The 22,534-nt window shown below is 43.0% G+C and overlaps 1 protein-coding gene across 2 annotated transcripts; it reads right to left on the reverse strand.

Annotated features, from left to right (window-relative positions):
* Nucleotides 1-867: 867 nt before the first annotated feature.
* VLDLR (very low density lipoprotein receptor) lies at nucleotides 868-22,090 on the reverse strand. Of its 2 annotated transcripts, XM_021531730.4 has the most exons (19): nucleotides 21,848-22,090; nucleotides 17,777-17,896; nucleotides 16,686-16,808; nucleotides 15,711-15,833; nucleotides 14,010-14,381; nucleotides 13,781-13,903; nucleotides 13,573-13,695; nucleotides 12,994-13,113; nucleotides 12,791-12,916; nucleotides 12,294-12,465; nucleotides 11,745-11,969; nucleotides 11,472-11,590; nucleotides 10,965-11,104; nucleotides 10,721-10,862; nucleotides 10,272-10,418; nucleotides 9,253-9,342; nucleotides 8,782-8,859; nucleotides 8,503-8,672; nucleotides 868-8,183 (listed from the first exon to the last, which is right to left on the reverse strand). In XM_021531730.4, exons 1-19 carry the CDS (start codon nucleotides 22,059-22,061, stop codon nucleotides 8,148-8,150), a joined length of 2,763 nt encoding a protein of 920 aa, XP_021387405.1. In that variant the 5' UTR covers nucleotides 22,062-22,090; the 3' UTR covers nucleotides 868-8,147. The 2 variants fall into 2 exon arrangements, with proteins under 2 accessions (XP_021387405.1, XP_077646167.1); XM_077790041.2 differs by lacking the exon at nucleotides 9,253-9,342 and having other exon boundaries at nucleotides 21,848-22,088.
* Nucleotides 22,091-22,534: the final 444 nt, after the last annotated feature.

Genomic DNA, 22,534 nt, shown 5'->3' on the forward strand with positions numbered 1-22,534 from the left:
TAAATCCAGATTATTGTTGGATTTCCCATGTAACCTGACTATATGCACAATATGAGTCTTTGAGCTACTGACTGAGGCTGTGAGTTAAGAAAAAGACTCAGTCTTAACCATATCAACATATAAACCTTGCTTCAGGAGTCAGATCCTGAAATATATTTATTTCATTGAAAGCATTATGCTAGTTGTGCCAAAGAACTCATTCTTACTCTGATAGCTGAGATCTGCATTTGAATCCATTTCTTTTTTCAGAGAACAATGCCTTTTGTTGTGTCCTTGTACCAGAAAGCCTTGTCAACTCATTGCTAAAAGAAACTAGCATCATAAAGATATGTTAATCAAAACTGAGTAATAAAGTCTGATGTAAGTTGCAAACTCAAAACTTGCCCAGCCAATAAGCCTGATTTATCTTTGAAAGGAGCCCTGCTCTGAGTAGTAGGCTGTATAAAATTAACTCCAAGGATTTTTCCATGGCTATTTGAAATCCATTTAATGACATAATATTCTGTGCTTACCCCTTCTATTTCTTTTAAACATGCATCTTACTAATGCAGTAAGTCTAGCAGAATGAACATATACACAATTTATGTGGTTGGATTAAACTTCATACATATGTTTCTGTTTTCCCTTCTTTAGAATAGCATGCTTAATGCAAAATCTTACAACTAACAGAGAAGTAAACATCCTTATGGTACATATCTGTGGTTTAGGAATGGTAGTCCCCAGTTCAATGCTCCCACCAAGTCTCTCCCAAACCAAATTGCCATTCACTCCCCCCCCTTCCTCTAGCAAGCACCACACCTTCCCCTCGTACTTCCCACTCCAGCAGCATGGAGAGGAGAATCAGAGGCACGAAAGTTTTAAATCAGGTTGAGGTAAGAAAAATTTACTGGAAACAGCAATGCAATAAGAAAATGAACAGTAACAGCAATATTAAAAACAAAATGTTTAAGACATAGAAATCATTTACATGGAAAGCCCACAAGGAATCCCAACCAGCTCTTCCCCACCCAGAAATCTCACTCTTCTTGGAAGAAAGAGCCCCTTAGCCTGCCCTGGCAGTGATCTGAGGTGATATAATATTAGGGTCTGGCCACTCCCCCTCTTGGCTGTTGCCAAAAATTAACCCTGTCCTTGGCCAAAACCAGGACAATCATCTACACTGCCTATCAGAAAAATACAGAGGCAGAACACCAGAACAACTCACCTCAGGTCTTTGCTAATATTTGGTTATATCATGGCATTGGGCATTATTAAGTGAAATCTGCTTATACAAGTGTGCTTCTACATATGAGTACTGCTATGCACATGTACCCATCATTCCACTAGAGCTTTACATGCTCTGGTTTACGTTTGCAATAGCTCCATGACTTGGTACAAGTGAGAAAGCTGAGGCATAGAAAAGATTTGCATTAGATGAAACAGGAAGGAAATAGCAGAATGAGTCCAACACACTTTCCACTTAGCACATGAGCTATTTAATAGCCTTTCATACATACCTAATCTGAAGGCAGCTGTAACTCCTTACAAAGCACAGGACTATATTGTCTAGTCATACTTCTAAGGTCCATGAAGCTTAAACAATCAAACATGATGGACTGGCACACAGAAACTCTGGAGTGCGAAGGAATCCTGTGACAATTCCTCTTCGTAGCTGTGTCAGCTTGTGTGCTTAAGATAAATTGCTGAGCAAGGCATTATCTTCTGTGGCAGGCTGAGGATTACTCTGAGTTTTGTTTCCTATCTCCAGTGAACTGGGCTCTTTGTCAGTACACTTCTCTGTGTACTGCTTCTAAAAGCAGTAAGCTCCTAGCAAATCAAGCCACAAATTTGTCAAGATGAAAAGACATTAATTTGATTTCCTTCCTATTTGTAACAAATACAAAGAAACAAAATTAAAAAATTGGCAATGTATATACTCTGCTACTGCCCAGTAATGGCACTTTTAATCCTCATCTGAACCTAGCTAGTCTTCTGGACTTTCATTATGGTCAAACTTGAGAATGGTATTTAATGCAGCTCATAAATTAACAGCTTGTACTGAGAACAATTCCCTGCAAGAAGAATTAATATGGCAGCTTCACCTTTGACTTAAATTGGTTTTATGCTCTTGTCTTCAGTGTATTGCTCCACTTTTAATATTAATTTCTGGAAATCTTAAATAATACAGGATGTCCTTCTGCCTGATTATCAGTCCTTGATCCTTTGTTTCAACAGATGGATCAGGCATTGCACGCTGCTCTCAGAAGAGGACTGGAGCCTTTCCATAAAATCCAGATTGCTGACAGGGACTCCTTCTTCAAGGAGCACCTAGGGATGTTGCTGCAGGCTTAATGGAGGGCTCCCCGACTTTTGTCTGCTATTTTGGTTGCCCTGCCCTTTACAATGTGAGCAGTGGGGGCTCTTGCATATCTTGCTTTTGTTCTTGGATTTACCCACGCACTTGCTTCTGATTGTTATGAATTTAGGCCAGATTCCTCCTGTGAATTATGACTAACACTAAAGATCTTATTTTACAGCATCAAGAGTCTTCTAAAAAACAACTAAAAGAGGAAGTACAGGCAAAGGGGAAGCTGCCACATATCTAAGCACACCAGAGATACTGAAATATTCTCTGATGAGGATTGAGCTCCTCACAGCAGACCCCTGGCTCAGACCTGTCTCTTGAGGCAGAGTGTTAAGATTCTCTTCTTCCCTACAGGGCAACAGGCTTTGGAGATAATTGATTTACACAAGTTGTGATTATTTCAATTCTTCACTGATTCATTAATGTGATTGTTAGGCTCCTAATGACCAGGCTGGCTGCTTGACTTCCTTCTTCATTCTATTCTGAGGTAATTTAAAGGCAACTTCATTTTCTCAGTTGCCCCTACAGTAGCATGTAAAAAACCTGCCACTTAGTGTTATATTAACTAACTACTACTGAAGTGTTAGATGAGAAGAACAAAATGAATGCCAGGTCTAATTATTAAAGCTATACGTCATAGCCACTTGCAGAGGCCTACTCTGGAATGGATCCTTTTAACTGCCGAACACTAAAAGAAAGTTTTGGGGTAGTTTCTAGTTAAAGTCATGTCTGTCATGCTTATACAGGGAGCACTAAACAGCCTTCTGATAGAGATTCTTGATGGTCAACAAGGGACCCTTAGACACATCATGTAATTGGGACCATCCACTGCTTGCCTGTGACATTCAAATTACAAAGACAGCTAACAAAACATTAGTCCTCAGCAGTCAGGGGGTATTTGCATCTGAAACCTAAGATGGTGAAAAATGGCTCTTTTGAGTGGTTCTTCTCTCAGATGGATGCACTATATCAAATACTGAAATGCAGTTCTCATGACACCATTTGAATCATGCTCTCTGTAAGGAAGCAGTTTTACAACTTTTCTTTCTCCGCATTCACTTACATAAATTAAACTAGCAGTGGAGGCTGCCAGAAGGACAAAGGTCTATGAAGAAATAGCTCTTTATATGCTACAATCATGCCAGCTACCCACTTTCACCCAAGCAATTCTTCAAACTCTGTTTCTGAGACAATATAGGTATACTACAATTAAAAAATCACCAGGTTTTACCTGGCACCAGGAATTTGATAATGCGTGTAGATCACAACCAACAATTTATACATAAATTCTACAGACACCATCCATCCTCTGCCCCTAAATGACTTTCACTTAGTCCTCTACCAAAAAAAAAAAAGTTGTGGGGGGAAGAGGGTTAGTGGGTTGAATGCTGTCTAATTAAAGAATAATCAGTTTCTTTTAGTTAAACCAGAATGACCAAGTTGCTCCTGTGTGAATATAGCACATGTAACTTGAATTTCATACTGAGGCTTCATTAAGAGTCATTATTTGTAGAAAGTTAATGGCATTAATTTTTTTTACCACTAGAGGCATCAGCCAAAAAGTTAGAAACTCACAGCATTTGTTACTTAGATAATAGCAGCCACAACACACTATGGAATTATAATCTAACTTTCAAGAAAGTCTTCAATTAAATGCACACATGAGCTCTCACATATTTAAGGACCCAAAAAAGGAATAAGCTGTCTAAACCAAACCACACCTCTCAGTTGCACACATCCACAAAGGGGACATTAGAACATGCAGCACTGTTTCTAGATGCTTGTGGCATTGACTGGTATTCAATGATCAGCCTTTCAAAAATACTTTCACTGGAAAGAAACAAGTGTTCTGATGTAAAGTTAATATTTTTATATTGCTATACAACTGTCACCTTCAAGTCTATGTGCTGACAGTATGATAAAACATTTCCATGTATTTTGAAGTTTAACTCTAGGAAAGGGTCTCTGGAAGGAGGGAAAAATTACCTTAAAATTGTCTAGTTTTTCTACAGAGGACATAATCACAGCAAAAATCCATGTCTATGAAATGTCTTTTTCCTAATAATTTGTTTTGGTTTAATGCTTCATGTTTCCTATCTTCAAGCAATTTATTACATAGCAAAGAGTATGCTAGTAAAGTTAGCCTTCAGTTGCCTGTTTAGGTGTTTGGTGTGGGAGTGGAGGTTTAATGTATGATATAAAGCATTTTCCACTGCTTGACAGCAGTGTGGAAGTGTCCCAGCCAGGTTTGTGCAAGGAGAATTAAGACAATCACTCTTTCCACAGGCAATTTTTATTTTAGGTGTTTAACAACCTGAATATTCAGCAGCCTAACTGATTGCACAGCCTGTCTGTCCCTCCCCTGCTCTGACAAATTTTTTCATTGATATGGGCAAATTTCAAAGCTCTTTCAGGAGAGGAAAAGCTAAAACCAGCAAGCAAGGAATGTATTAGGTTGGCTTCAACAGAGCAGACAGACCCTTCTTCCAGTAAGTGACAATACCAACCACTGTTGTGAGGCAGCTCAAAGAAGGAACATGAGCACATTTCCTCACAGACATGCTGTGCCATAACAACAGAAAGTACTGGCAGACCTCCACTTATAGTCAGGTTGTGAAGTGAAGAGAGCTTCTGCAGATGTATACTTTTTTCATTTGTCTGAGGACTCTCACACTACTTCTTCCAGCCTAAGTCTTAGCTTCTGTACTTCTCTTATCTAGCAAGATTCAGCACTTACATAAAAATAGATAAATGCATCTTTGCTGTTTCAAGAAAAATCTGATTGGAAACCAAGGTATGTCCATTAAAAATGTAGGCAAATACAAGTTAGGTTTGAAAATGCAAATTGTAGCTAGCTGTAGAGGCACAAGGTGCAGAAGGGGAAGAAAATCACATGTGCAGCATCAATTCCCTTTATGTTATTTTCCCTTTGAACAATAATGTAAAATATTTACAGTGCTATAAAAACAAATAGGATGCAGAAAATAATACGGGAGCAGAGGGAAGGGAGTGCATTAAGAGAAACATGCATGTTTACAAGGGAAAGAAAAAACCAGATTCGAATTTAGCTTTGCTCTCACATTGCCCAGCAGACACTGAACAATAATAGGCAGTATTTAGAACCAGAGGGCTTATTTTTCTAGGAAGGAAAAACCATACCATTACCTTGATACTACCTCAATAACCAACTACAGTCATATTTTTGTATCTATAAGCAGAAAATTCTTCAGGAAGACTATAAAGTAAACATATATGAAATCTGACCAAAGAGGTTATTAATGTCCCTTTGCTCTGGGATACCACAAGACTACAGTAGAGGAGCTGAAACTGGGATAATGACTGATAATTTCTACAGCAGATAACAGCACAGCCACAGGGTGCTGCTGTAGGAGTGCTCAGTATGGCTATACCACCTTCACTAGATGCCAGAGGAGTCACATGAGGAGGAGTAAAAGACAGTAAAACACTTGCAGGTGGCAGGGGAAAAAACTGTTAAAAGAGAGGAAGGTATTTGTCAATGCAAGTTGGATCTTCTGTTTTTACAGAAGGAATCTCTGACCACTCTCCAAGACTGCTGTGAAAGTAAACAATGATTTTATAACACAAAAATGAAGAGGGGCAGGAAAGAATAAACTTAGTGAGACCAGAAACCAAGCAACATTTGCAAATAAGTACAGGCCATCTTGTATCATCTCCTGCTACTGCCTAATATTCCCCACTCCTCCCCCTCCTGCCATACGAAGCCATATAAGTTTTATCTGGTAAAGTGTTAAGTCCCCTCTAGACTATAGGAATAGATTTTAATAAACAAACTATTCTTTGTTCAGCACATTGGAGTAAAGTCACAAATAAAATTCCTAGAGTCCTCAGTGTCTGTAAAAATTACTTAGGTTCCCAAAATAGGCTTAAGTTGCTACTTCAAATAAATATTAACCTCAGGAAGAAATGCCTTTATTGGTCTTACTGGTCTCTCCTTATACCATTTGGTATGATACTGGTAAATGCAATGAAGTTCATCAAAAAATAGAGCTGTTCTGTACAAAGACTGGGAAGGCAGAGCATTTTGCCTGTAATTAGCTGCCATGTGAATTTATAATTAATTGTCTGACTGAGGATTGCGTTTTGTTACATTTGACACAAATACTTCAGAGTATCCAGAGTTAGGAATTTAACTGAAAAAGTTGAATTCTACCCCATAACTAACAAACTTCACATATTACAAAGCTATGAAAGGCACTTTATCCCAAAAGGTACTTGGTAAAATAGACGCATTATTGCTAGCCAAAAACTTTAGAGGCCCCCTTACATCCTAATCTTTGCAAGACAATTTAGTCCACGAGTTCCAGATATCTTAAATACATGCAGTCAAGAGTTGCCAGAGATAGCTGGTTAGAAGCTTCAGCTCCCCAAAGAGTTGTGAACTTGCAAGAAACAACTTATTGTAAATCTGTACAAGTTGACAACTGTCCTCATCTGTTAATAAAGGAGTCCACAACACAAGAAGACCATTAAGAGAACAGACTCCAGCTGTAGCTGCAATGAGAACAGGCATTAGAAGCAAGCCTAGGAACTGATCCAAATTCTGACTTGATGATTATCATTGTTACTATTTTAGAGACAGCATTGATTGAGACTGATTTAACATGTCATCACTAAAGCATAACCAAGAGATTATTGCTTCTTCCAAATGATATCTTAGCCTTGAAATTTTTTTCAAGACTAAGCAATGAGCATTTCTTTCTTATCTTGAAGGGGGAAGGATTAGCAAGAGTCAAGTAGCACCTCGAACTGCAAAAGTTATGGGAGTACCTGCCAATAACCTGACACAGCAAGGACCTCACACTCACCTGGCAGACCACGCTCTGACCCGTCTCCATCTTGCATGTCTGCCAGTGCTGCCTCCCAAAGCACAGCAGCTGTAGTTGGGTCATCTTAGCCTGTGTCAGTCCTAACTTAGGAGATCAGCTGTGTTTCTCTGATGGCAGACGTACTCTGTCCATTACTCCATGCAGACTATTAGACTCAAGAACAAAGTGGCAAGTGTCTTAGCTGCCTAGAATACTGCTGAAATAATTGAAGAAATACTTCATGATCTGGCTGGCAGTGGTAGTGCAGCCTACTAAAGCTTTCAACTTAGGAGATGCATCATTTTACTTCAGTGCTAACATAATAATCAAGAACAATACTTTAAACTGCTTGACTCGTTTTATTTTTATCCCCTTGGCTGCATTTGAGTTTTACAGTGGTTTCTTAAAGATCATTCATTCTTGTAGACCTCTAAGAGGTAACAGACAAGACTGAAGCAATCATACATACAAAATTACTTATGTTTACAAATTTTTGGCAATCATAATAACCCGTTTTTTCCTATTGCCATTGCCCCAATCATTGAAAAAGAGAGTGTACAATAATTTACATCTGAAGTATTTCAAAGTGCTTGATAGTGATTTTCCAATAATTATTTACAAGTGGCCTATAGACATATGTACAGGTGTTACAAGTTGTGGCTGGAATATGGCTTTCTATGGAAAGTGCTTTATATTTAGTCAGTGATGTTACTGACTAACCAACCCAAGGGTTACTGTACTGATAAAACTGTAACCACTAACAGCTGAATTGTTGTGGACAGGTATTTACAGAGTTGTTAAGCTGTAGAAAATAACTATTTACACAAGTGTTCCATAAATACAGAAAGTATCTTCTTTCTTCCAAGAATGGAGGAAGTCCTTCAGCCACAAACCTGGTTACTATCCCCAAGGAGTGTAAGACACAAGTAAACTGAAAGTGATTGCTAATCCAGTGCTCATGCCATATCATCATCTGTGCTGACAACAGATATCTGTAAAAAAGTAAGTACAAGTTAGCTACAGTTGTACTAATAAAAGACAAAGCAGCACACATCATTGCTAATTCTGCAGGCTAGTGACCACATTCAGCAGAGATTACTCCATCACAGGTACAGACACTAGTTACCTACCACAGCTTTAACCTTAATTATAGGGTAAAGTTGTCAGTGATTCAGCCCAGTAGTGCCTGCAGCCAGCAGCTTTCAAAAGCAGAGACCTCTCCTAAATTCAATTCAGGTATCATCTGGCAGTCCTTCTACTCCAATTATTAACATGGAGTCTCAGACATAATAGGTTAATAGGTGTACTTACTGCAGGGTAGGTGTGTCCTACTGAACCACTGTGTCTTCCAATATCAATTGTGAGGTCCTCTTCTGTGGTTTTTAGGTAAACTGGATTATCAAAATTCATGCTTTTCATGTTCTTGTGCTGCCAGTTACGCCACATGAAGTAGCCAGCTGCTGCAGCCATCATCAACAATACTGCAAGGAGATAAAGAGATTGCAAACATGGAGTAGAGCAAAGCCAAGCTCCTAAGAGTGGCTTGTCCTACCACATTTGGTCCAAAAGGCTAGTAAATGCTCTACTCACCAGCAGGAAGAATGATCCAAGCTGCTGATGTTCTTCCAGCTGCAGTTACTTCAGAGGTTGTACCACTAGTGTTGAATCCTGAATGAGAATTTGATGCAGTGAGCTTGTGTACTGACAAGTTGGCAGACTGTCATATGCAAGCATTTCCCAAACCCAGAAGCTCCTATTTGATTAGCTTCTCATAAGGACACTGCTAGATCAGCCTAACATGCTTCACCCTGTATTAGTTAGAAGCCTTCTTTATTGCTTGCTTTCTCTGAGCACTTCTGGGATTTCATGGAACCTACAGATTCTACACTGTCCTATGTGAACTAAATCTGTTTAACACATGCTCCAGCTGCTACACTACACAAGTGATCTGGCCTGTGTTCTCTACTTGCATGCAAAGGAAAAAACTTCCAAGTAGGCTAGTTGGTCAGTTTGCATTTAATTTCTCTAATGTTTAGCAGTGTGAGTTATTGGGACCAGTACCTCCAGGAACTAGTCCAACAGTTGGAGATTTTTCTGTTGTGCTGGTATCTTTAGCCTCAGTGTAAGCCACAGTTGTTCCAGTACCTGAAACTAATTATAGATCAAGAACTAATTATAGATCAGTTAATCCTGAAATTCTGCAATGGCTTTGCTATGAGAGCCATGGTAGTGAAGGTTCAGCAGATGGCAAAAATGGTCATGCAGGTTTTTAGCTCCACCAGGAATACTGACATTAACTATTTCACTAGCACAGCCTCAGCAGAGAGTTCTTGATGAAAAATAGTTCCAAGAACAAGGCCAGACAGTTAATCAGGAATGAATTACAAGCATTTAAAGTCACAACTGTCATAAGCCATCCCATGCCTCACATAAGGTTTTCTGAATAAGATTTTAGTTTTACAAGTTTACTGGTTAGGTACAGCCTTTGATACCCATAGCAACCTTTTAGAGCAGCCAAGGGAAGCCAGCATCTTTGCATTTAGCACTCTGTGGCAGCCAGAATCAATGTACAATATAGTCAGTGGCACCTTGGAGTTTCTAGTTCCACTCCACAGGACAAAGCAAGCCTGCTGCATCGTCAGTGCTGACAACAGTAGTACAACAGCATGCTCATCTGGACTGAAAGGGAGGTACAAACTTCCTTGGACAGCAACATTAGCCAATCACCTTTTGACCTGTGTATTTATATGTACAGCCATCTTAGTTTATACCCCTGTTCTATAAGAGCCTGAGTATGCTTTGTCCTTGTGCTTGCTGTCTGCAGAAAGCCATGGAGGTACAAGATCTTGTTGCAAATGATGATGATCACGCAGAAGCAAAGCATGGACTTTGAATGGCACCTGCAGACTCTAAGGGCCATATTAATGCATAAGGCCCTCCCCTCCAAGATTAATTACATCAGATTAATTTTAGAAAAGCTGTTAGCCTATAGCACAGTATTTCCTTCCCCCTAACAGGTTCAATACTCTCCTACTCCTCCCCCATTCGTCCTGGGAATGATTGCAGTAGTGTTACAGTACCTGTACATCTCAGACCATCCTCCTGCAAGAAGTACCCAGCAGGACATGCACAGGTGTACTTTGGAGAATGTTCATTTATCTGAGGAGCAGGCAGGCATAGGTAGCTACAGCCTCCATTTGCCATGTGCTCTTCACACCAGTTCCTACCTGTTGGTACAGCAATTAAGGAGTGAACAAGAGTGAGCCTTCATGCTTCAGGGGTGAAGCAGAACTATTTGCTCAGTAATTGTTTTAGTAGAATTACTTGTCTCAGGTGAATATAGAATCGTATCTGCACTGCCCAAGAAAGAGCAATTGCAACTAGACCTCTCAACCCCATGGGGCTGCCTATGTTAGAAGCCCCAAACAGGAGTAGGAATAGAAAGCTTTACAGCGAAGGGATACCATCCAGGCAGGGCAGGCTTCTTACAAGAAAGCACTGACTTAACTATAAACTGCATTGGAATTACCTGAAGGCTGAACAAGTTCATGATACACAATGATGTCCTGTGCATCATTGAGGTTGTTCACTAGTGTAACCAAATCGTTTCCAGTAAATTTGTTGGCCCCATAGACTGCCTCATTCTCTCCATCAATCCAGTACACACGGTCCTAGAAGACAGTGTCATTGCATCCCATTACCTCCATGATGCCATCAGCCTCATACCAGCAAGAAGAGGATCTTTGACAATGACTATAGAAAGTCATTCTTACTTCAAAAATGGTTAGAGCAAGAGGATGAGGAAGGAACATATGTGACTTCAGCACAATTCTACGATCCTGGCCATTCAAGTCCACACTTGACAGCATGTGTAGTTTAGAATCAAGCCAGTACAAGCGGCTTTTTACAAGATCTAGGAGGGAGAAAAGATCAAATATATTTAGTGTCCACATGGAGGAAACCTCCAAAGGTTGCTGCAAGAATTGAAACACGCACAGGTTTGAGAATGGTGGTAGTGTTGCCCTAGTTTCTCACCATTCCAAGATATAGAGGGCTGCTGCAGTGATGCCTATGCGGCCTGTGTCTCAACTATAACATAGAGCAGTTCAGGAAAAGTTACTATTTCAGTATCTGAGAAGTGCTGATACCTGTCTTCAGGCGTACAGAAGCTTCCCTTTCTCAGAAGCTGAGAATAGTTCTCTGAAGAAAGACCTTGGCTTTTGTAGCAAAAAAATTGCTAAAGCTCCAGAATACCTCTGGCAGAGACAAGTTCAACATACCTAGAGCAATTCCATTAGGCCATTGGATTTCTGTTGTCACAAGCTGCTGTCTGTCAAATCCATTCATTCCTGCTTTTTCAATTTTTGCTGGCTCACCCCAGTCTGACCAGTACATAAAGCTGTGAAGCAGAATTTATGTTGTATGATGCACTATAGTACTGTGTAGTATCACTCTTTATTATGACCAATAACTAACAAAGGCTACCTAAGTCAGTTATCAGAACATGTAGTTGGTAGGTCCACTCTTCTAAAAGAACCTGGACAAATACTCACCCAGAGATAGGATCTACAGCAATAGAAGCTGGCTCTCTCAGCTCAGAGAGAAACAAAACCTTTCTTTTTGTGCCATCTAGGCTAGCCACTGAAATGGTCTTTGCAGTTGAGTCCGACCAGTAGATGTTCTTATAAACCCAGTCAACAGCAATTCCTGCAGGGCTGTGTATGTTGTCCAGGATTCTGATGTGTGTTCCAACTTTATCACGGGTATCAATAGAGGCACTGGAAGACAATAATTACTTGCTTTCAACCACTTCCACTGCAGATACTATCCCTTGGTACACCCCAGCAAATACTGCACAAGATTTCAGGCAGAAGATGCATGTGGGACTTTCAAGAGAGTGCCTTTTGTACAAATGTAGCAGCAGTTACTAGGAAGTGCAACAGGCATACACATTGGTAGCTGTGGGAGCTTGTATCAACTGTACTTTGTCTTTAGGACACCAGGAATCTAGTTTTCATTACCAGAAACTAGAGAAATAGCTTGGGTAAAACCGTGGGATGGTTTAGGGAAGTACACTAGGTTGAGAAGATAAGCCCATTTACCTGAAGATTGCTTTTTGGCTGAAGTCTGCCCAGTAAAGTTTTTGCTCAGCAATATCAGCATCTAGAGCTATAGAGTTTCTTAGCTGCTCTACAAGCTGTATGTATTCTTTTCTCTCAAGGCCAATCTTCCTTATGTCCCGGCGGTTGGTGAAAATTAGACTTGGTTCTTTCCCTGTGAAAAGAGTTTGTTATCTGTACTTCTAGATATTCAGCCACATACTTTTATAAAAAGTTTAAAGAGTCATCATATTTAGTATTTGCCACTCCACCCTTGGTAGCAGATACTGACAGAGGTCTTGACTGTACCATACCTCATCCTTTTCTCCCTCTACAACTTTATGGGGAGGATCCTTCTGCCCAAGGAGCAGACACAAGCAGTTTATGTCAGGCAGCTAATAGTACCATAATAGCTACTGTAAAAACCACAGTAGTATAAACAGTGCATCATCTGCTGACTCATTTTAAAGTGGGGCTATAAAAGTCATGCCAACACTCACCAACTGCCTTGCACACCCCAGTAGCAAGATCCATCTGATAGCCACGGCTACATTCACATTTGTAGCCCCCTTTCAGGTTGATACAGATCTGACTACATATACCAGGGTTCTGACATTCATCAATATCTGTAAAAACAAAAAATTTAATTTATGCTCACCTCCAATATCACAGTAGAGTCCATGTTAAACTACTAGATACTTACCACCACAGGTTCTCCTGTCCAGAAGCTCAAACCCAGCTGGACAGTCACATTCATAGCCAATAACAAGATCTCTGCAGATATGAGAGCATCCACCATTGTTCACGAGACATTCATTGATGTCTAGAAGAGAGAATTGGCCACTTCTGAGAAGGCATGCATGTTTAGCTTTATAGTCTTAGCCATGGAGCACTTTTCCAGGTACGCATCCACTTCCTAACAATGCTTGCCACATCTGATAAATGATCTGCTACTGTTCTGGCACTCCAAGCCATATGCAAGAGAACCCCTCAAATTCACATTCACTCAGCTACCAGCACCTACAAACAGGCAGCAATAAAGACTGAGTTTCCTGAAGTTTCAATGTTTCTAATACATTCAAGTGCTTTCCTGACTACAGAGAAACCATCCTATCAGCCAGTTTAGCTAGGATAAAACTAGCTTATGAACTAGGTTGGTCTCAGTTGTAATTTTGCCACCAAGAAGTGACAACAGGCATTCCAGCTAACATCTGACGACTCTCAGAGGCTATATCCAAGTATATCTAGTAGTCAGCATTGTGCAAACAGTTTATTCACTTACTACACTCCTTGAGGGGCTCATCACTCCAGTCCTTGCAGTCTCTCTGCTGGTTACACACTTTATTGATATCTATGCATTCTCCACTTCTGCACTTGAATTTGCCGGGTCCAGAGCACTGAATAACTGACATAATGAAGATTGTGAAGGTGACTACCAGCTTCAACAGATATTCTGCAACAACTTTGTTCTTGCTCAGTTCCACACTCACCATTGTTACAATTTGCTTCATCTGTGCCATCCAGACAATCTCTCACACCATTGCACTGCCTACTCCCATGGATGCAGTTCCCATCTTCACATCTGAACTGGTCTGGTCTGCAGGTCCGAGAAGCTGAGGACACAGCCATTACAGACTTTTACCCTTGAGGTTTACTGAAGCAAAAGAAATAAAAGAGGAGCCAAGCAGCACCTCCTAGAAAAGGACCATGTGAACTTACGGCAGTTGATTTCATCACTTCCATCCTTGCAGTCAGGATCTCCATCACAGCGCCACTTTTTATGGATACATTCACCTGAGCCACACTGCACCTCACTGGCAGAGCACTTCACAGAAGGTGCAGGCTGGCGGCCACATTGCTCTAGGGACTCATCTGAGTGGTCAGAGCAGTCAGCATCATCATCACACACCCAGCTGAGGGGAATGCAAGTTGAGGTCTTGCACTGGAACTCATGAACGCCACAGGTAGGAGGGGCACACTCCAGCTCATCGCTACCATCGCTGCAGTCATCTTGACCATTGCAGACAAAGCTCTTGGAAATACATTGCCCACTGCTGCATGTGAAGTCTGCTGGACTACAAGTCACATTGCCTGGAATGATGGGAGTAAGAGTGATTAGTACATTGTCACTTCACACCTTTGTGTGAAGATATTTTGTTTTGCAGCTGCTAGCTGACACAAGATCAGCATCCTGTATAAGGCAATAGGGAAGCCTAAATGACCATCTACAGGACACTTGGGTTTCACAGACCATCCTCATTGCCTTTGGACATTCTAAGTGATAGGCATCAGATTTGAACTACTGGGTGAAAATAGCCTTCTGAAGTAGCTAGGATGTCCTGCACTTCAGATTTCAAATCTTTCAGAAAACAGGGTCTAACCCTGTGAACCAAAGACAGAAGGTAAAAGAAATGCTAACTCAAGAGTACAGACTTAGATTAAGGTAGTCTTATGGTCATCAAGTACTGTAGTTTGAAATTGAAGTGTTTTGTGCTGGTCCCCAGGACAGCAGTGCCCATTTGCCTGGACCAGAAGTGACAACAGACCAAGATCGTGACAGAGTTGATCCCGTGGTTAAACACACCCATGCAATTTACATCAGTACAAATCATGCTGGTTTAACAGCAATGTAGCTAATAGCTACATTGTATGTATTATACCTACAATACAGAGGCATATGTATTGTCTAGGCTAATAGTTTTAACAACTTCATTAGAAACACTGTCTGTAGATTTACTTGTAGATTAAGGCATTAGTTTGCTGAATAAGATGGGAACTCCACAGACACATAGCAAAATTCTGGAGATCTGCATCTCATTAGGCCATCCAGGTAAGGTTGTTCCAATGGAAGCACCAGCACTGTGGCTTTGGTTACAGCAAGTATGTCTCAGGACACCTCAGAAATAAGGCAGGAATGCTGCACTCTAATGCTGCAGTGGTAGCTTTACTTGTGTACCATCCTGAAGTTTCCCCCTCCCCCCAGCCACCCAAACATCAGAAATCCAGCTTTACAAATATTTCAGGATAGTACTATCAAGTAGATTAGCTATGCCCTTAGCTAAAACTTGCAACTGCACTTTTAGGAGATAATTTGTTAATGTAAGCAGCAATTTCAGAAACTCTCCAGAAAACAAGTTCTGACAGTTGGCTTGCCAGGTGACTAAGCCTGCCTATGGCTACTACCAAAATTAGCAGACAAAAAAGACACACATTAAAAAGCTTACATTATTGTAGCTATTAATTTAGCAGGATAGAGAACTGTTAGAAAAAGTTTGCTTTAAGTAGCCGCAGAACAAGACTAATGTAGGAGAGATATTGATACTATCAAAAATTTATCTTCCCAGATGTACTGCCCAGCTAGCTCCTTTCCAGACAAGTCAATTTCAAACAGAGTTACGCAACCACCATTTCTCTCCTTACCACAATTCTGTTCATCTTCTTCACTGTCACAGTCTTTTTCACCATCACATTTCCAGGACACTGGGATACACTGAGTTGACTGAGGACCACAGCTGATTTCATTTACCCGGCATGTTCTCGTGTCTATTGAAAAAAAGTTTAAGCTCAATCTAGGAGCCACTGATCTTGGGCACCAGCATTTGTGCTGAAAATTGAGACTGAAAGCCTTCAGGTCTAGACAAAATTGCAGTTATTTAGATGCCAACATCTCTATAGATTGATGGAAAAGGCTATACTGTTCTGTAGTCTTCAGTTAAAAAAGATGTTTCCAATTCCTAAGAGATCAATATTTTAAGGGTACCTTTGGTACTAGTAGCTTTGTGTTTGCATGACAATTACGCTGTAGCAGCTTGAGCTACAACAAATAGTAGTAGGGAGGAGTAATGCCAAAGTGTGCTAGGACTTGGGCTGAAATATTCCCCAATGTGGATCCTATTGATACAGGAAAATGACATCTCCTGGATCTATATTGTTTGATGAGTTATGATACTTCAGACTAGAGCTGCTAATCCTGCAACTTCACAGTCTGTGCACTACTGCTTCCCACACCCAACATGCAGTCAGATACTCAGTCCCTACATTAGCTCTGTAGTATTGGGGCTGCACTTGCAAAGTAGCTGCCTTGGAGAACAGCAATCACTTGGTGGACAAGCCACAGTGATGGTCAGGCCTGCCATGTTCTACTTGCTGCTTCTGACTGTGAGCAAAACCTGGTATTTGCTATCTCTTACCAGTGCAAGAGTGCCCCTTCAGTTCTGGATCTTTCTAAGCAGTGAAAACTGTCCTCAAGTCCCTGACAGGGCCAAGCACCTAGGAAGGTGCTCCCCAAGACAAGTGCATCCCTGCTTCAGGAGGAGAGCCAGACTGCAAGCAGGTAGGAAGTCAAAATGCTCCTCCCCACAGGCTTGGCTACAGCACAACGCCAGGTTCACTTACGGCACAGTTCAGAACTCTCATCAGACCCATCCTCACAGTCCGGATCCCCATCACACTGCCATCTGTTAGGCACACATTGACCACTGAGGCACACAAAGTCAGATTCGGCACATGTTTTCTTCACTGCAAGGGAGAAAAAGACACTTGTTTAGGGACCAGAGCTTAGCTTATTTATTGCTAACAGGGATCAGCTTTGTTGCCCTAGAAAGTTATTCAACATCCTTGGTTTGTGGATGCATGGTGTCATCCCCCACCACCAACCTAGTAAAAGCACTGTTGAATACTTCCTACAGAGTTATTATATATTATAATACTTCCTACAGAGTTATTCCATGTATAGTGAAATATTTATATTAATCTAATAAGACGCTGAAGGACTACTATGCAGGTTAGTTTATATTAGCTGCTGCTTTGAACAGACCTGAGTTAAAATAAGGTCTGTTGATATTAACATTTAGGTTTTGAACTCTGAGTTTATAGTCTAGGCATTTGATTTGTCATTACAGAAGCATGGTACTGTGTAACTCTAGGGTAATGGTTTAGGTCTGCCTGAGGAACTGGCAGTTCAACCACAGCGGTGATGGATATAGAGTATGATTTGCCTGGTCTCCAAGTAAATCTAGTCATCTATCTTAGCTTCTATGTCTGCTTAAAGCAAGGGTTGGCAGCCAAAGCTAGGCTCAATGTTTACAGGAGACACAGCAGAATCACTTTCACATATAAAACAGGGCTTTTAGCCAGGGAATAGCCAACAGCAGAGTGCTAATAGCAAACATTTTCTATTATGTATTCAAGAAACAACAGAGAACAGGCTTATATTCTGTTCCTGTCAGTCATCACTCTCAAAAGTGAAGAATTTTGGTCACAAGCTTTGTCTCAGTTGCCAGTTTCAGGAGAGTTAGATAACACAGGAAAATTAAATTGCCTCAGATGGGTACAAGGAATCAGTAGTCGTTATTCTAAGAAATTTGTCTTTGTATTCCAACTGCCAGAAATGCTGGGCAGGACAAGTATCTCTCCAGCTATCTACAGTTAAGTCCTCACTTCCAATTAGCAAGTACTACTATAGAGGTGTTATTTTGATTACTTACCACAAGCACTCTCATCACTGCCATCTAAACAGTCTTCATCACCATCACATTTCCAGATTTGAGGAATACAGCGTCCATTACCACATGCAAACTGGGATTCTTCACATTTTGCTCTCGCACCTTCAATGAAAAAAGGAACCTAAGCCCAATACTGTTAAGCAATACCTTCTCACTTTACCCACTGATCGAGAAGTTACCCAGCCTAATCAAGAGCATAACATCAACATGAAACCAGATCTGAGCTCCAAATTTTTGCAATCACCTTATTGAATCATGGAAGTAGGACCAAAAGCTTTACTTCACAGTACAATAACCATCCACCTGCCAAACAGCAGCAGTCTCAGTGCTATTTTTACTCAGTTTTCCACTTCAAGGTCAAGCCTGCAAAAATGTGTGCCCACAATTACTTTTGCTGTCTCACACCTAGCATCACAGTCTCAAAACTCTTCCAACTTTTGACATATTTGGTTTAAATTTGATTAATGTCAAGTTGGATTAGCATGTCAGTGCTTTGCTGCTAACACATTACAGGAGAATCCCCAAGGCATCTGTAAAGGTAGCTGCTTTATAGCTGAGATAACTGCTTTGTAGCTGAGCAAGTTTTCATGCTCCATGTTACTCCTCCAACAGTGGCATTCAGAGACATTCCTTGGTATAGATCAAAAGAAATGTGATGCTAAAAGAGCAATGTAATTCATCACTTCATTCTGGAATGAAGTCCATTGTTTCACAACTGGTAAGTCTTGATTTGCTAGTATGTTTGAGTAAGGTACTACTTTCTGTAAGATCGTTAGAGTGCATTTTTCAGTGTATTTCAGCTCTATAAGTGTATGACCCATCCCTCATGGGAACATGCTTTGTCTTGGAAGCCCTGTTATAACTGTCACTGAAAGCAGCAGCCTGCATTTTCAGCAGCTAAGCCAGAGTTGTTCCACTTAATGCACACAGAAAAGTGTGTAAGATTGTGCATCAGTATTGGCTGCACATGCCTACAGCATGATGCAAGACTCCTGATCCTTCTTGGTTTATTGCATCATTTAGTGAGAGTGCTTTGTCCTGGCATTCCAGAGCTCAAAGGGCATAAAATTTTAGTAGAGTATTATTTGCTATTTTTATATCCTCTCTGTATGCCATGCAAAATGCAAGACAGTTTCCAAGCAGAAGGAAGGTACTCGGACATTTTACATTATATTGGCTAGCCACCACACATGAGGTACTAACAAATGCTGAACAGTAGAAGAAAGAACAATATGATCAATTTTGTCTGCTGAATGTCTCATGCAAATCCATGATCAAAAATGTTCTGCTAACGTTTTAGTAGCCTTACTGTAGGAGTAAAGCAGTAACCCAGTTGTTAGAACAAAGTTAACTTTTTAATGGGAACTGTGTTCAAAAAGTACCAAAGATCAGAACATCAGCAGCTTTTGTGTATACTGTTTTTATTCCTATTTCCTTCTCTGGTTGGGAATTACACCAGCATATGCTTCCTAATAGCATGGGTTTTGTAAAGCTACTGCTACTTGGTCATGAGCTGTCAATCAATTCGCTCGCCTTGAGCTAGACAGCACACCCCAGCCACTACAGAGTGCGAGTAGATGCTACAATTAGAAGCTTGTTCTAAGCCTGATACCTTGTTGGCCAGCAACCTCTAAAAGAAGGTTAGAGTTGTGAGTCCTGGTCACATATTTCACTACTACATAAAATATGCAACAACTGACTCCTGCTAGTTTCAGGACTTCCTCATCCAAGCGTTCAGAGTGAGAACAGTCAACCTTTCCCAAAATAGCATACAGAGATATTAGACTAAGCCTGCCACTAAGGAGATCCCAAAATAATTCCATGGCCCTTAGTTACTCTGTTTCAAGCTAGAATAACCAGAAAAGGCTTTCTAAGGCTGCCTAGAACATTGTGTCTTACAAATGTAACACCATTTTGATCAAATACTACAGGGAAGCTACACACAAGGCTAACAGAAACCATAGCTGAGCTTGGAGTAACAGCTGTAACTTTACAATTACAATCCTAGCAACAAGCCATTCTAAGAATACATCATTGCTTCTGCAGCTGATACCAAGTGAAATGTCAGAGCACTACTTTTAACCCACAAACAAGTCAAAAAATCGACAAGACCTAACACCTACACAGGTGCACAAAGGTAGAGGTCAGCATCTGCTTACTGCCCCTGAAGATGTCTGTCAGACTCTAACAGACTTGAAATGAGCTCCAGTTAAGATGGTTAGTTACAGTCAGTAACTCTGATCCCCTGTCCTACACCAAGCACCAGTCTACAATGCCAGGTAACCTATTTGGTTAGATACTACCAGTCTAATCCACTGCTATTTAAAGCAATGGAGTCATACCTCAGCTGCAGCTTCAGTTACTTGACACCTAATGATTTTTGGATCAGCATCAATTAGCCACTAATTCAAAGCTTCTCTTTATGTGCTCTTCTTACAGTAGAAGCACCTTCACACATTTTCTCTTCCTTGGAATACAGCTTAGGCTGAAAAATGTCAAGAACCAGTAACATCAGAGCCTGTGATTGCTAACACATATTATTTTACTGTTCCCCAGGTAACTACTTACTAGAAGCTGGCTCGTAAGCAGCAATAGGGTGTAGGGTGAAGGCACACAGTTACACTGACTACTCAAGTTAAATTACCTTTCTCAATATCTCTGCTACCACTGTTCGTTTCAGCCCCTTAAGCAAGTCGGCAGGTTACTTTTCTGGTCAGCATCAAACATGTGACACTTGTGTACTGTCATCTGACACCAAGTCCCAGAAAAGCTTCCAACCGCGATTGGGAAACACTTCGAGACCTCATATAGGAGCTAGCTTAGACTTTTCCCAAACCCTGGCAATTGCAACTGCTAATAGAAGAGAGCTGTGAGACCACTAATTCAAAGTGAAAGAACAATCAAAATAACTTGGCTAACTAGCCTACTAATTACCCTCCACTGCATATCTCTTGTGATGACTTCTGAGCACAGTGAAGTAGCAGTTTAAGTGCCAGCCAGCTTGGTCCTTCATTTGACAACTGTTAACCATGCCTGTTGCAGAGCAGGCACGGGAGACGAGAGTGACTAAGCGGATATTTGTCCTCTCTCTTTGTATGAGGACTGGACACAACAACGTGCTGGTGGGGCTCTTCCCAACATACCTGGAGTCTGAACTACTGCACACTGTTACAGAAAATACTGCCAGGATCAGACACTTAGGCCTACTTTAGGACAACAGTCAGGAGATTTAAGAGCCATTCAACAATGAAGACCTCAACTGCCCACCTCCTACCTAGGAGAGCAGGCTGAAGCTCAGGTCCTCAGGGAAGACAGGAGTCAGCCAAATGATTACTATCTCCACTTAGGACTAAAATATTTTTAAATAACCATCCAACTGTCTCAGTGTGCAGGACCCCTGCCAATAGGGGCAACAGTTTCTACGCCGGGAGGCGGCCCGGGAGCTGGCCACGGGCAGCGCTTCTGGCGAGCGCCCAGCCCCGGGAGCAGGCACCCAGCCTTGCCACCAGGTGGAGATCCCTCACGGTGGTTACCCCAGACCCCGAACAAGAGCCATGCCAACAACGCTGAACACAAAGCCTAAGTTGCACCGCAGTTTGACAGCACCTTTAACGCCGCGAGCTTCCCAAGCGCTCCTCTTTCCCCCCCGAAACAGAGCCCCAATCCTCCTCGGCGCTCTCGCGTTAGCCCCAGCCCTTCAGACCCTCCTTCTCAGTACCGAACAGGAAGCCGGGCCCCTCCCGCAGCCGGCGGGTGGCTCTCGGGCTCGGTCCCCCCTCAGCGCTCCCGGGGCCCCGGGGGGAAGGCGGCGCCTCGCCCGGCACGGGGGGCGGCGGGGCCGGCGCGGCGGCAGCGCCCCCCTGTTCACCCGGGCCCGCCCCGGTTCACCCGGTCCCCCCGGGGCAGCGGGCAGGCAGGCCGAAAGAGCGGGAGAAAATAACGAGAGCCAGGCAAAAGGGAAGGGCGGTGGGAGACGGGATCGCCGCGGGGCGCAGCGGCGGGAGCCGCCCCGGCGGTGCGGGCCCCAGCCCGCTCCCCCGGCCCCGCACTCACCGTCGGCGGCGGCGCGCAGGCAGCCAAGGGCGAGCAGCAGCAGCAGCGCCCAGCAGCGCGGAGCCCCCCGCCGCTCCGCGCCGCGCCTGGCGGCCGAGGCGCTCGGGTCTCCGGGCTCCCGGTCCAGCCGCATCGCCGCGCCGGGGACAGGGTGCGCGGGCAGGCAGGCGCTGCGGGCGGAGAGCCGAGGAGCAGAGGCGGCAGCCGGAGACATACACGGGGGGAGGCCGTCCCCGCGGCGCTCTTATAGCAGCCGCCCGGCCGCCCTGCGCGCCCGCTAGTGACTCACGGCGCCGCGCCGGGCCCCGGTTGGCTCGCCAGCACCGCCCGCCCCCGCTACCTCCTCCGCGGCACCTGCTGCCGCCCGACGCGCCCGCACACCGCCGGCGCGGCTCGGCGGGGCACGGGCGGCGCGGTGAGTGGCGCTGCGGCGGCGCGAAGCGGTGCGGTGCTGCGGGCACAGCCGCCCGCCCCCCCGCCCGGCGCGCCTTCCGCAGGGCGGGGAGGGGACGGTGCGACCCTGCTGCCAGACCGCGCACCGGGGCGGCGGAGCGCGGCAGTCCCGGCGGGAGAGGGTCGGGAGGCGCGGCGGCAGCGGCGGCTTTGTTTCCCCTGCGTCTGCCCAGCGCCGCTGCCGCCGGCCGCGGGGAGGGGGATGCGGCTCCCCCTGTCCGGCGTGCCGAAACC

Source organism: Lonchura striata, chromosome Z, assembly GCF_050655825.1.
Source record: "Lonchura striata isolate lonStrDom1 chromosome Z, ASM5065582v1, whole genome shotgun sequence".
Taxonomy (NCBI): Eukaryota; Metazoa; Chordata; class Aves; order Passeriformes; family Estrildidae; genus Lonchura; species Lonchura striata.